The following is a 14803-nucleotide window of genomic DNA, read 5'->3' on the forward strand; positions in this document are numbered from 1 at the left end:
CTGAGAAAATGAAAGTTAATCTTTCGTTTGTAAGACCTATATTAAAAATTGAAGTTTGGTAATCGGGTATTTTGCCAACATATATACAGATGGCCTTAGCATATTTTTTTTCTGAAACAAAGTTTATGGTGAAAACTTCTGTAGGGATAATCAAAGATGGACTGCATACGTACGCACATGCTTTGGGTCTAGTATGGAAAAGTCTATACTTGAAGGCCAAGATTTTCAGAAGGGACCAGTGATTTTGGGATTCCACAGTTTCTGGGTGCCCAAACTGAGACACCTTTAAAGGGACTTACTTTTCAGGAAGTGCCAAGTATCCCCAACAGAACAAAAAGGCCCCTCTTAGAGTATGTCTACATAGGGGTAAAAGACCTGCAACACAGCCCGCATCATCTGACTTGAGCTAGGGCTGTGGGTCTAAAAATCACAGTGTAGACATTCAAGTTTGGACTCCAGCAGGTTTTTTATCCCTGTATAGACATACCCAAAGGGCCTCATGTTGGACACCCTAGAACTCAGGACACCCACGTCACTAGTCATTTGGTCAAAATCTACAAAGGACAGAACCTAAGAAACCAGCACCAAGTGTTCACATCTCTTCTAAATGTTACAAACCTCTGTACTCAAACATTTGACACCTTTATCTGTTGTGGCATTGTCAACTACACTGAATGTGTATTCTGTATAGGTGTACATATGCAAACATTTATAAACAGAAAAGCAAACTGAAAAGCGCATGTGTGTATATCACACACACATACACACAAATAAAAACATCTTGAACATGAAATGTAAGGTCCCGTATCCTGCAACTATCTCTGTGTGGGTGGATCCCGTGCAGCAAGGGGCTAGCTGTATGATCAAGGCTTAGTTCTGTAAATTAACAAAGCTTCCGAAAGGACACTGACTTCACAATCACAGCACAAAACAGTTCAAGACCCTCTTGATTCTTTGCAGGTTAAGTAAGGTAGTATTAAAAGGTGAGATATACAGAAATTGTTTTACTGTTATGGATAATTCTGTTGGAATGTAAGATTATTAGGTTAATATTAAGGATAAACATCTGCATAATTTAAATTATATTTTCTGTTCATATATGCTAATGACAAAAAGTTTTAAGACTTTGCTGTAATGTTTTGAGAAACTAGATATGTTTAGCACTCTGATTAAAAATATAGACATGTATCTTTCTTATTTAACCTAAATATGTTTGCAATTAATTGGTGAAATTATAAATTCCTCAATAATACTGAGCATGGATTATATGATTATACATATTTATTCATCCTTTTGCATTCATTTTTAAATAGGTCTCTTCTTTTGTATTTCCCCTTCTTCTTATAGGCCTAATAAGCTAAAAGTCTGTCTGTACAACACTGATTTCATGAGTAAGTTAAGCAACTAGCCATCTGTCTGTATAAATACACGTGTGTGTATAATCACAGTAATTGCTTTTGAAATGCAATGCCCAATGGGGAGTCCTCTGCAGGGGGGGATGAACCTGGAATCTCTGGGTCTAAAAATGTTTCTTTACTACCTGTGTTAAAAGACCCAGAGTCTGTTAGTCAAAGGCTGTATGAACATCTCAATCCCACCCTGGTCCAACCATTAGAAAGGGATATTGCAGAAAATTGGGAGGGCAGTTATGTATCTGATTTTTTTTATTTTTATTTTTTTGGAAAGTCAGACCCTGAAAATCTTTACCTTTGTTTCTTCTTCTAGATGACATTCCTATTCTAAAGCTCTTTTATCCCATCAAAGATGATCAAAAGAAATAAATCTCAAATTTGGATTTCTATTAAAGATTGCATTAGGTCTTAATGCACTTCAGTTGTAGAGAAATATACAATTAATGACATCGAGATATAACATTTCATAGTGCACAACTTCACAGGCAATTACTTACAGGAAAATGTATTAAGTTCTTTTCTTCTATTTTTGACCGTAAACTAGTAATATACTGTGACAGAATGTATCCATGTATTCACAACCTACACAGTATTGTAATTATCTTTGTACAAATATGCCTTGTAAAGTATCATTTGAAAATCTCAATTTGCTGGTCAGTATCCTCCTGATAAAATGCATGTGATAACACTGTATGTGAAGTTATAAGATTCTACTATACGGTGTTAACTCCATGTGTTCCAAACTGAGGTTGGCAAACAGGTCTCTCTCAAACAAAGGAATGTGTGATCTGCTTAATTTGCATTTAAACAGTAAACAGAGTCATCAAGCAGGAAGGGAAACAACAAAGGAAGCTCAAACTGGTGAGGAACAAGCAGCAGGAATCATCCTTCCCCATAGACTTTTGGTTCCCTGGTACCCAGTTGGAAATGTTTTCAAAGGGGGGGGACTGAAACTATAAAAAGGAAGGATAAACACCCCAAGGCACCTCCCTTTCTCTCCCTATCTATCCGCACTGACGGTACCTGAAGCAACAAAAAGAAAAGGAGTACTTGTGGCACCTTAGAGACTAACCAATTTATTTGAGCATGAGCTTTCGTGAGCTACAGTTCACTTCATCGGATGCATCGATGAAGTGAGCTGTAGCTCACGAAAGCTCATGCTCAAATAAATTGGTTAGTCTCTAAGGTGCCACAAGTACTCCTTTTCTTTTTGCGAATACAGACTAACACGCCTGTTACTCTGAAACCTGAAGCAACAAAGAAAGCATTCATTGGATTCTGGGAGAAGGGGTCCTGACCTGATCCTAAGAAGGATGTGGAGAGAAAGCTCTGCTTTGAATGTAACCGTGTTAAGTTAAAATGCTACTGGAGTGCTTAACTTATCTTTGTTTTTCTTGTAACCATTTCAGACTTTTATGCCCCATTACTTGTACTCACTTAAAATCTCTCCCTTTTTAGTTAACAAACTTGTTTTATTGTTTTAGCTAAGCAAGTGTGTTTAAATTGAAGTGTCTGGAAAAATCCAGTTGGGATGGCAAGTTGCATGTATATTATTTTTATTAAAGTAATAATGGACTTTATATAAAACTTGTATTATTCAGGAGAGGGCTGGGCAGATTTCTGGGGGGAAATCTAAGACTGAGGGTGTGTTGGGGGCACCCTGCAGTATAATCCAGGCTGGGGAGAGCCAGAGTGTAACCCAAGTGTGGCTGGCAGGCTGTAGTTACACACACACAGGGTGTGGCTTGCATGCTGGAAGGCTGTTTGTGAGTGGCAGAGGTGGGAGCCCCTTCAGCAAGGCATTGTAAGGCACCCAATGGTGCAAGGCAGGGTGACAGAACTTTTCATTAGTCTGGATTGTTCCCAGGAATGTCACACATATACTGTGTTTTTTTAATATGGACAAACAAAAAACAGTAAAAAGTATAACAAAAACCTTCTTAAATAGAATTTTCCCCCCACATTTCCCGAGGTATACAACTGAAATATAAGTTAAAAAATACCTATGGCAATGAATGAACAAATGCTTTTAACACACATCTAATAATTTATGACAACTGATTTTGTTGTGCATTTGTAACTAGTGGGTGAAAATGATACGTGATCATAACTATACACAGATTAGGCCAATTTTTGGTTTGACCAGTAATATTTACAATTTAGGCAATAATCCTGTTTCTGAAGAAAGGGATTAGTAGTTAAGTATCATTTCATATTAAATTCTTACCTGTTTCTGCCACAGGGTATGTGTACACTGTCGTTAGACTCCCAAGGCTGCTCTGTGCTGGCTGACTCAGGCTCGGAGGCCTGGGGCTAACAGGTTGTTTAACTGCAGTATAGACATTCAGGCTCAGGCTGCAGCCTGAGCTCTGGGACTCTCCCACCAGCCCGAGCGTCTACACCACAATTAAACATGGTCCAAGTCAGCTGGCACAAGGCAACCGAGGATTTTCAATTGCAGTGTAGACATATCCATGCACCCCTTTTTACCACCAGTATCAGACTCCATTACATAATTCCAGGAGCTGTAGACCAAGTGTAATTATTACTATAACAGCAGCAAAACAAGTCAACAGTGCCTGTATATTGATCTGGCCCCACTTCATGATGTGCAGGGCTTGGTTATTGGCTTCTAGGTGAAATTTAAGGTGTTGGTTATGACATAAAACCCTAAATGTTTTGGGATCTTCTGATTTGGGAAGAATGCCTCTCTCTGTGTGCCCTATTGCTGCAACTGCAATCAGCGGATGCCTTTGAGCTGAATCCCTCTCAACTGAAAGGGCAAGGAACTGGCAGTAGTGAGGGGTCTTCAGCCTTTGGTCTGAAACACCTTGGATCTGCTGACCTTCCAAGTAATCTGTAAACCCAATCTATTCACAAATGTTTTTGGAACAGCAGGACAATGGAACAGACTGCCTAGGGAGGTTGTGGAAGCTCTTTCACTGGAGGTTTTCAAAAGGAGGCTGGATAGCCATCTGTCTTGGATGGTTTAGAAACAACAAATCCTGCACCTTGGCAGGGGGTTAGACTCCATAACCCTTATGGTACCTTTTAACCATATGATTCTACGCAGAAGGAAGAGTTTGATGCAGCTTAAGTTTGGAACTCGCGTGAGTGTGGGGAGACTTTTTTTGAGAATCTTTGTTCAGTGGTTGACTTTTGGAGTGGGAGTTAGATGCTCAATGCTCATTTTATACTTTGGTCACCATAACTCATGTGAAGGTTGTCCGGAGTCTTAAGGTAAGTGCCTTTTTGTTAATTCTTTATAAATTTAAATAAATAAAATGTACTGTAAGTTTGAAGTGTTGTGGCAGCCAGGGTGTAGTTTGATTTATATATCATGTAAAGTATGCAGGTATGTACAGTGCAATGGAAAAAGTACAATAGCATTTGAATCAAATTTATCATTTAGTAGTCTATATGAACTGTGACTTCATAATCTTTTACTCCCTGAAGTATAATGTAATATTTATTTCAGGTTGCCAGGCATATTTATCAGATTTCATTAAATGTAAAGACCTTTTAAAAAGTTATTAAAAACATGTATTCATTTCACTGGAAGACTTGACTTGTATCACATAATACACTTCCATGAACATTTATGGGTGCAAAAAGGCAAAGAAAAAGGATAAAATACACTGAAAGTGTGCATGTGGGGAAATGCACAGTTCAAAGGATAGGTCAAGTGATCAAATAATTAAAGTGTACATTCAATTAAAACACACTTCATAAATGTTCTGATCCAAAACTCGGAAATCAATGGAAGTCTTTCCATTGACTTTAGTGGATTTTGGATCAGGCCCAAATTCCAAATAAATATTAAGTACTGGCAGGTGCAGAACATTACGTTTCTTTCCAAAATAAAATTATTTAGCTATGCAGTTTTTTTAAAAAAAGTATAGCAAGCATTTACTGAAAACTCCACTGAACAAAAATCAATAAGCTCTTGTAACTGCTGCAGGCTTTTCAATAAAATGTGGGCCAAATCTTCAAACAGACATGGCTTAATTCATGCCTCTTCAGAATTCATATGTGCATCCATGGCAGACATTTTCATTTGTGTGTCTATGGATGTAAACAGGTAATTAGATATGAAAACATTTTATGAGTGCAACAAAGTTTTACCAAATCTCGACTTTAGCCAATGTGTCTTACAGTTGGGAAAACTGACCCCACAAAAAGTTATGGAGGTGCCTAGTAGTGACTCCACAGTTGTGTTCCAAAATGGGCTTAACAGTCAGCATAAAATCCTGTTTCTCTCTAAATGGAGGAGACCAGTTGGTGTGAAGTTTCAAACATGGTTAGTTTTTATGTCCTCTGAATTTTCTACAGAATTTATGTAAAAAAAATTGTGAAGAGAAACTAAACAGGAAGTCTTTAAATTTGGGCTCTGAAACTTTTCCTTGTTGACTGATACCTATTAAAAATATTGTCTATCTACACAAAAATTAGTAGAGAGGTGGATCCTGAGTAGCCCCAAAGCAACAGAGTGTGCTTTTGTTTGTTTTTGTTTTTAAAGACAGTTTTGGATTTAGGGTCATTTTTAGCAATTATCCACTATTTTTATAACGGAAAATGTATTTGGAGTGAACACAAACCTGATTGATGGGGCATATAACCTTGCTTGCTGTATGGGTATACAGAAGACTGATTGGAATGGGAGAGTGTGGTTGAAAGATGAGTGCAAGGTGCAGGCTCATACAAATTCCACTGATTGATCTGGTGGGGTGAGGAGAGGGAAAAGAGAATGAGGAGAGGGGGGGTACATGTAAGCCTGATTGATAGGGACTGCTGAATGCAAACTTGATTGGTAGGGGTTGGTTGCACATAAGGGTTGCTCCCCCATGGAGGTTTTTCTGCAGATTTTATCCTATAACAAAGAGTTCATGCATAACTATCGAAGGATAACATTCTCTTGGTGTCCTTGCATCCCCACAGGTCTGTTACCCACCCTAATTAAGCTGTAGAAACAACCCAGGAAATTACCACAGGAAAAAAAAAATAATTTGGAAGCAGTTGGGGTTGCTATAGACACTTCCTGACAAATCCACAAAAGCAAGGAAATGTAAAATTGAGCTAAGAATACAGGCCTTCTACTTCACCCACAACCACTGTACACCACAAACCATGAACTGCACTCTTAACTCACCTCCCAGATCACACCGTTGAACCATCCTTCTGCATAAAACCCTTTAGTATCTTCCTACACAACCAACTGCTATTGTTGGGGAAAAAATATTCTGGTAAAATGATGTGAACAGAAGGGTGAAAACAGAACAGTGCTAAGGCTGTGGAGCAAGATCTGTGGTGTATGACAGCTGTGGAAATGGCAAGGTGTATGTTTGTGCATGGAGAAGTAGAGGACATGTACCGTTAGGTGGAATAACTTTTCATTTCCTTCCATGAGAGATCTTGTTTAAACTTCAGAGAGGTAGCCATGTTAGTCTGGATCTGTAAAAGTGGCAAAGAGCATCTGACGAAGTGGGTATTCACCCACGAAAGCTTATGCTCCAATACGTTTGTTAGTCTATAAGGTGCCACAGGATTCTTTGCCGCCTGTTTAAACTTGTAACGTAAGTAAAAATATTTAATGTTAATACATGAACGCACAAAATAAATTGTATGGGGGTATTTTTTCAGCATATTAGCAGTTTAAAAACAGAAAAACGAATTTATTTGCTGAATTACCTCTTTCATTGTTTACTTGGGGCAATCAGCACTTACTAGTAAAGTGGTGTAACTTATGGCTAATGCAGATCACCTTTTCAGGAAAAAAGAAACATACCTTATGCAACTAGAGTATGCACACATCTTCAATATTTTTTGGCAGATGCCCCAGTGGCCACCTTTTTTTGTTGCTGATAAGCAAAAACAAGGGCTTGACATTTTCTGAATAAAGAGTTCTGTAAACTCCAAATGTTCCAATATTGCATGTATAAACTTTTTCTTTTTTTTGAACTTACAATTATCAGCTTGGGCTCCACTAAACTGGAATCAAATTGATATATGGTCACAGGATAAAATTCACAGTGTAAATTTTTAGAAGTGCCTCAGTGATTTTGCAGCCTAAGTCCTATTTTCAAAAGTGACTGAGGTACTTTTGAAAATTTTACTCAAAAGCTCATATTGGTTCTTGGACAAATGTTCTAGGTCTCTTGTTTGACTCTTAAACACAAAATGGAGTGGCTTTTCTGAAATACAACACTTAATTTCCTAGATAACGCTAAAACACCTTTCCTTTTGTCAGTGTTACATTCTTTAAGATTTTCATTTTTAAAAGCTTTACCTGTTTAGGACGACTGCTGTGTATCTCCTTTCCACAAAAATAATTCCACATAAAATATTAGTAAAGGGAGAAGGGAAATTTGTCTCTGGCTTTTCTTTCTCCTCAATTTCTTCATCCTCATCATCATCTTCAGAATCACTCCAAGACACATAATTATCCTGATTCCTATTATTATACCACTCAACACTTTCAAACTGCTGCCGCTCATATGGTTTATATTTGCGCAAGATTTCAAGCAGTTTTATTACTTTCGGGGTTACAAATTTCAGATCAAGTGAGGCAGGTGAGAAGTGCTCTTCACACAGTGCATGTATTTTCCTTAGGAAAGTGTCTGTAAACAATAAAAATTTCCTGTGCAGCTCCTCTTGCTCATGTTTGATGTACTTCTGTAGCTCTCTCACCATCATTCCAGCTACCTTATCTGCACACCAGGGTCCCAGAACAACCAACACAGCTCGACAGTCTGACAGTATCTACAACAAATGAATTCAAACCCCAGTTCAACAGGATATATTAATAATTTACTCATTTTATATTGGGCTTTCATTTCTAATATGAGGATAATCCTCATTGTAGGCACAATAGTGGTTGGTTTCTTTGTAAAATATATTTACAAGTTATTTCATTTAGAAGTCCCCCACAAACTTGATAGGAGAAAACGTAAAAATACTTCACCAGAAACACCAGCCGCTAGAGCTACACTCTATATTTTATCATTTTTGTCCTTGGACAAGAAGGATTTAATTACTATTTTGTAGTCTGATGCCATTGCAATCTGGAAATTTGCCTCAAAATAATTATGCTAAAAAATAATTCATAATGCAGTTATGAGCAACTGGACAGTATTATCCCCACAGTCTAATGGGGAAACAGGTTTATAAACAAGGCAATATTTTCCATAGGCACTTTTGCATCATTATCTGAGACTGATAATTTGCCAAGAAATTCCACAAACAAGGCTCTCAATTCATTATATATTATTCAATGTATTTAACTAGAGCTCATTAAGTCTGTTCTATCAAAGGAAACCATTTTAATTAAACTCAGGAAATGAAAACTACACTTTAAACAGAGAAAAGAGCAGTTTAAAGAAAAAATAAATTTCATTTCAATTAATTTAAATAGGGTTAGTGTTGCAGTACTCAACCTGATGGAAAGGCATCTTTGTCATTGAGTTAAATGGCCAAATGCCACATAAACACTATAGCGTGACATCCTAACATTGTGTTGTGATGTTGCTATATCACTAAAACAATTTCATGACCCATCACATCCTGATATAATATTACAATAGAAGCATCACAATACAGTTAAAATGTTGGACCATGAGGTTTTTTATGGCTCTACAAAACTCCACTTGAAAAAACTATCCTTCTCTCTTCTCCGCCTCTCCATTCCTGACTGCTCAGAGATATCGGGAAGACTCTTTGCAATCCCTGTGCAATTCTGCACTCCTTTCTCTACAGCTTGTTTGGCAGGTAATGTAGGCAATGCTCCTGTAACTCAAGAGACTCAAAGAACATGGGAACTGAAAGAAGCAGAGAGTTTGAAACAGGGTATCTGGCTGAGAGTTTATTTCGTCTTATGACACCAACTGGGGATACTTTTTCAGAATACTTCCTGAAGCACCATTTTCTTGTTGTTGTTGCACTATTAAAATCTTATTTGGAAAAGTAACTGGGTCTTAACAATAATGGCCAATGTATAAGCAATAAAATAATTATGCAAAATGAAAAAGAAAATATATCTGATCCACAAATCTGACAAAGTTCTAAAGTAACAGAGTTCGGGGGCGAAATCCTGGACTCGTTCACATCAGGGGGAGTTTTGCTATTGACTTCAATAGATTTCACCCACGGTTCAAAGGAAAACAGGAAAAGGAAATCAGTCACAGGAAATTAAGATTAATTTTGTTAATATATTTTAGGTTGGCTGAACTAAAATAAAAGTTTTTGTAATTAACTTGGAAAGCAATGAACAAGCAGCAATAAAAATCTAAGTATGTGTTTTATATCTGACATAACGTCCTTACCTGTTTAGAAATTAACGTAGAGTCTCTTTCTTTTGAATGTACAGATATGTTGCAGTCATTTAAAAAGTTAAGTGCTTCATCCAATTCTTTTAACAATCTTTCATACAGCCCGCTTTTGTCGGTATATGGTCCACAATCTACCACAATCTCACATGGCTGAGAAGTATATCTTCATTGAGAGAAGCAAAAGATTTGGTCAACCACAGCTGTTGAAAGTCAGAGTTGTTTTTAGCTACTAAGGCTATACATTAAACAGGAAGGACAGCCATAACCAATTTGAGAGTTTTTAAAATTTTTTTGGTAGTAAACAGAAAAACAGAAAACAAATGAATACACAGTTTAAGATATTATATAGGACATCAAAACAGCGTACTTATTTTTTAATGCCTTAGTGTTAGTATCTCTCAAAAAAGACTACATAAATATAATTCACACACTATGCAGGAGCCAAACGCATATATTTGAATTTTTCAGGAGTGAGTGTCAAAGTCACGTATGAAATGGATGTTACTTATCTGTAACTGAAGTTCTTTGAAATGTGTGATTCCGATCTATATTCCACACATGGGTACACATGCCTGCCACGTACCTGCATCCGGAGATTCTCAACAAGCAGTGCCCAATTGCTCTCCTCGTGCTCCAGATTGAGGGTATAAGAGGAAGAAGCGGAGAGGCACTGGCCCTCACTGCTTCTTAACTGCAAATCCAATGAGATCCAAAGCAGAGAGGATGGAGAGTGGGTAGTGGACTAAAGCTAGACACCACACATCTTGAAGAACTTCCAGTTACAGGTAAGTAAACCTTCATTTCTTCTTCAAGTGTTAGTACCTATGTGTATTCCACATGTGGGTGACTGACAAGCAGTATTGAGACTGGAGACGGGGTTCGAGAAGGCTGGCAGTAAAGATGCTTGAAGGACTAAAGTCCCCACCGCTGCCACTGAAGCTGAGGTCTGAAGTAGCATGTAATGTTTTGTGAATGTGTGACTGGAACTCCAGATAGCCATTCTGCATACATCCAGTATCAGTACTTCCCACAGAAATGCTACAGAATCAGCTTGCTCTCTCGTTGAGCATTCCCGTACTCCATCCAGGGGATGGATACACTAGTAGTACGTGGTGATGTGACCAGAAATACATTTAGAGCTTCTCTGAGAAGATATTGCTTGTCCTTGCAACCTTTCTGCTATAGAGAGAAACAGTCAGTGATTTTCTCATCGGTTTGGTCCTTTGGAAATAGAATGTCAGGACACATCTGACATCCAGGGAATGAAGGTTTTCTCTTCAATGGAAAAGAAAAAGGTTTTGGGAAGAAAACAGATAAGTGGATTGGTTGGCTGACAAAAAAATTCAGAAATTACCTTAGGGAGGAATTTAGAATGAAGGTGAAGGGAAACCGTCTCCTCGCGAAAAACTGTATATGGTGGGTCTGCCATGAGTGCCCCCATCTTGCTTACTCTTCTGGCTGAAGTAAAAACTAAAAATGCATCTTTCACAGAAAGGTGAGAACATAGAACATATAGCTAAAAGTTCAGATGGTGGTTTGGTGAGTACTGAAAGGACAAGCTTGAGGTCCCATTGAGGTAAGGCTTGACCATTGGCGGAAAGGTCATTTATGAATCTCACTATTGTTGGGTGAGTAAAAATGGAACATCCATTTACTGGAGGAAGGAAAGTACTGATTGCTATGAGATGGACTCTCAGTGAGCTAAGAGAGAGACCCGAGTTCTTCTATGACAGGAGGTAATTTAACATGACTGGAATATTTGCAGAGTCTGAAGAAGGCTGACTGACCTGCGCCCAGGTAGAGAAGCATCTCCATTTAGCTAGGTAACAGGTCCTATTTGACTCTTCCATATTTTAAAGAACATAAGAATATAAAAATGGCCATACTGGATCAGACCAATGGTCCATTTAGCCCAGGATCCTGTCTTTCAACAGTGGCCGGTGCTAGATGCTTCAGAGAAAATGAACAGAACAGGGAAATTGAGTGATCCCATCACACAGTCCCAGCTTCCGGCAGTCAAGAGGTTTGAGGACACCTGGAGCATAAGGTGTACCTGACCATCTTGGCTAATGGCATTGATGGCCCTATCCTCCATGAACTTATCTAATTCTTTTTTGAACCTACTACCCCTTTGGCCTTCACAACATCTCCTAGCAATGAGTTCTACAGGCTGACTATGTGCTTCATACGTTTGTTTCAAACATGCTACTTATTAATTTTATTGGGTGACCCCTGTTTCTTGTGTTATGTGAAGGGGTATATAAAACTTTCTTATTCATTTTCTCCACATCATTTATCATAAAGCCCCTTATAGCTGCCTCTTTTCCCAGCTAAACAGTCCCAGTCTTTTTATCTATACTTATACTGAAGCTGTTCCATACCCCTAACAGTTTTTGTTGCACTGCTCTATACTTTTTCCAATTCTAATATATCTCTTCTGAGACGGGGTCACCATACCTGCACACAGTATTCAAGATGCAAGAGTATCATGAATTTATATAGTGCCATTATATTTTCTGTATTATTTTCTAACCCTTTGCTAATGGTTCCTAACATTGTTAGATTTTTTGACTGCTACTGCACACTTAGCAGATAATTTCAGAGAACTGTCCACGATGATTCCAAAATCCATTTCTTGAGTAATAATAGCTAATTTACAACCCATCACTTTGGAAAACCATCATCTCAGCTAAACATACAATGTGCATTACTTTGCACTTAACAACACTGAATTTCATCTGCCATTTTCTTGCTCAGACACCCAGTTTCGTGAGATACATTTGTAACTCTTCGAAGTCAACTTTGGAGGTGATTGTCTGCAAACTTTGCCACCCCTTTTCCAGATCATTTAGGAATATGATAGAAAGCATTGGCCCCAATACAGTTCCTTGGGGGACCCCACTATTTACCTCTCTCCACTGTGAAAATGGACGAGTTATTCCTACCCTTTGCTTCCTATCTTTTAACTAGTTACCGATCCATGAAAGGACAGTCCCTCTTATCCCAAGACTCCCTATTTTGCTTAAGAATCTTTGGTGTGGGACCCTATCAAAGTCTTTCTGAAAATCCAAGTGCACTATATCAACTGAATCACCCTTGTCCACACACTTAACGACATTCTCAAAAAATTATAATACATTGGTGAGGCATGATTTCCCTTTACAAAAGCTGTGTTAACTCTCCCCCAACATATTGTATTAATCTGTGTGTTCTTTACTATAGTTTCAAACAATATGCCTGGTACTGAAGTTATTCTCAGGATTGTCTCTCGAGCCTTTTTATTTTTTTTAAATTGGTGTTGACTGGAGTTTAGCTAATATATCTTGTACAGAGGCTGATTTAAGCAATAGGTTACTTATCACAGTTAGCAGTTCTGCAGTCTTGAATTTGAGTTCCTTCAGTTTTGTCACCTAAAAAGAATGACTCAAGTGTGGGAATCTCCCTCACATTGTTTCCAGTGAAGACCAATGCAAAAAAATCATTTAGCTTCTCAGCAATGGCCTTGTCTTCCTTGAGTGCTCCTTTACCACCTTGATCATCCGGTGGCTACACTGATTGTTTGGTCTGCTTCCTACTTCTGATGTACTTTTAAAAAAAATGTTGCTGTTAGTTGTGTCGTTTGCTAGTTGCTCTTTAAAGTCTTTTTTTGTCCTGAAGCAAGAGAGGGACTGCAGACCAAGAGAGCAAGCTGATGGGCTGAGGTAGACTGTTCTCTTTTCTAGCAGGTTAATGTGCAGTCTGGCCTCCTGTGGGGTCCAAGTGTACGGTCTGGTTATTCAGGTGAGCATACCAACCCAGAAGGGATGAGTCTGTTATGATGGTGGCACTAAGAGTGGGAGTGTTGATGTGGACTCTCACTTGCAGTGGTTCCAGATTCGACTATCAGGTAACAGAGGTGATGATCCTTGTGAGAACAGTCACTCTGGTGTTGATGTGGTTCTGGTCTGGTGAGTAGATGGACCAGAGCCAAGCCAGTAGTCAGCATAGCTGAAGTCTGGTGAATCACGTCACATAAATGTAAGAGGCCAAATAGTCTAGTAAAGTTAGGCATACTTTAACCGTAGTATTTGGTCTGCAAGTAATCTGTGATATCAGATTGCTCACTGACTGGAATCTTTCTGTGGGGAGGAAAGCTCTTGCTGAAATTAAGTCATGTCACTCCAATAAACTTTACTGTCTGTGTGGGGATCAAGATGGACTTTTATTTATTCATGCAGACATCCAGCACTGCTAGAAGATAAAGCAGTAACATAGTCACCAACCTGACCTTATTGTTGGAGCAACTTATTGGGAGCCAATCATCCAAATATGGGAAACCTAAGTAACTGTGACGTCTCATTTGGGCTGCCACCCCAGAGAAAATCTTTATGACTATCCTGGGCACTGTTGCTAGTCCAAAGGGAAGGACTCTGAACTATTGATGCACTTGACCTACCAGGATCTGAAGAAACTTTCTGTGGGATGGACGAATATCTATATGAAAAATAAGCATCCTTCGTGTCAAGGAGTCATGAACCACTCTCCCCACATAGAGGAGGGAGATTATTGATGCTAGTGTAGCCATCCTGCATTTTGACTTTTGAAAAAAAGATATTTAATTGTTGAAGGACCAGAATGGGTATCCACTCTCCATCTTTCTGGAGGACTTTAAAAAAAAAAAAAGTATGTGGAACAGAACCCTCTCTTGATACTGAGATGACAGTCATTCTGTCGCCCCTTGTTGGAGAAGAGAACCCACCTTCTGGAGAAGAATCTGCTTGTGAAAGTGATCTCTGAAGAGGAACCAGGAAGTGGATTTGTGGGAAGAATAGGAGAGAAGTCTGATGGATTAACCATAGTGGATAATTTCTAGACTCCAAATATCTGTTGTGATAGCATTCCAATTGTGGGCAAAAAGTGAGAGCTGGCCCCCAAAGACATAGGGCTAGAAGTTGTTGGCATCAATAACGACAGGAGGTTCTCAACTGAAGAATCAAACGCAGCCCTTTGCAAGTGGGTGGAATGGGTAGAGGCCTCGATTTTCAGCCCAGGAGTCCTCTGCTGCTTGCGCAGAGGCTTGGCTGGACA

The 14803-nt window shown here is 38.7% G+C and overlaps 1 protein-coding gene across 17 annotated transcripts in view; it reads right to left on the reverse strand.

Annotated features, from left to right (window-relative positions):
- Nucleotides 1-14803, reverse strand: part of DICER1 (dicer 1, ribonuclease III) — a 97057-nt gene that overhangs the window by 34287 nt on the left and 47967 nt on the right. For 15 of the 17 annotated variants that reach the window (XR_012159551.1, XM_073349547.1, XM_073349541.1 and 12 more), the window contains 2 exons: nucleotides 9731-9899; nucleotides 7699-8171 (listed from right to left, as the gene is read on the reverse strand). Coding sequence is in view for 15 of the 17 variants with exons in the window: in XM_073349547.1 (XP_073205648.1) it covers nucleotides 7699-8171; nucleotides 9731-9899 (642 nt within the window). In the remaining 2 variants the exon portion in view is untranslated. The other 2 variants (XM_073349555.1, XM_073349551.1) reach the window with 2 other exon arrangements.

Source organism: Lepidochelys kempii, chromosome 6 (genome assembly GCF_965140265.1).
Source record: "Lepidochelys kempii isolate rLepKem1 chromosome 6, rLepKem1.hap2, whole genome shotgun sequence".
Classification (NCBI taxonomy): Eukaryota; Metazoa; Chordata; order Testudines; family Cheloniidae; genus Lepidochelys; species Lepidochelys kempii.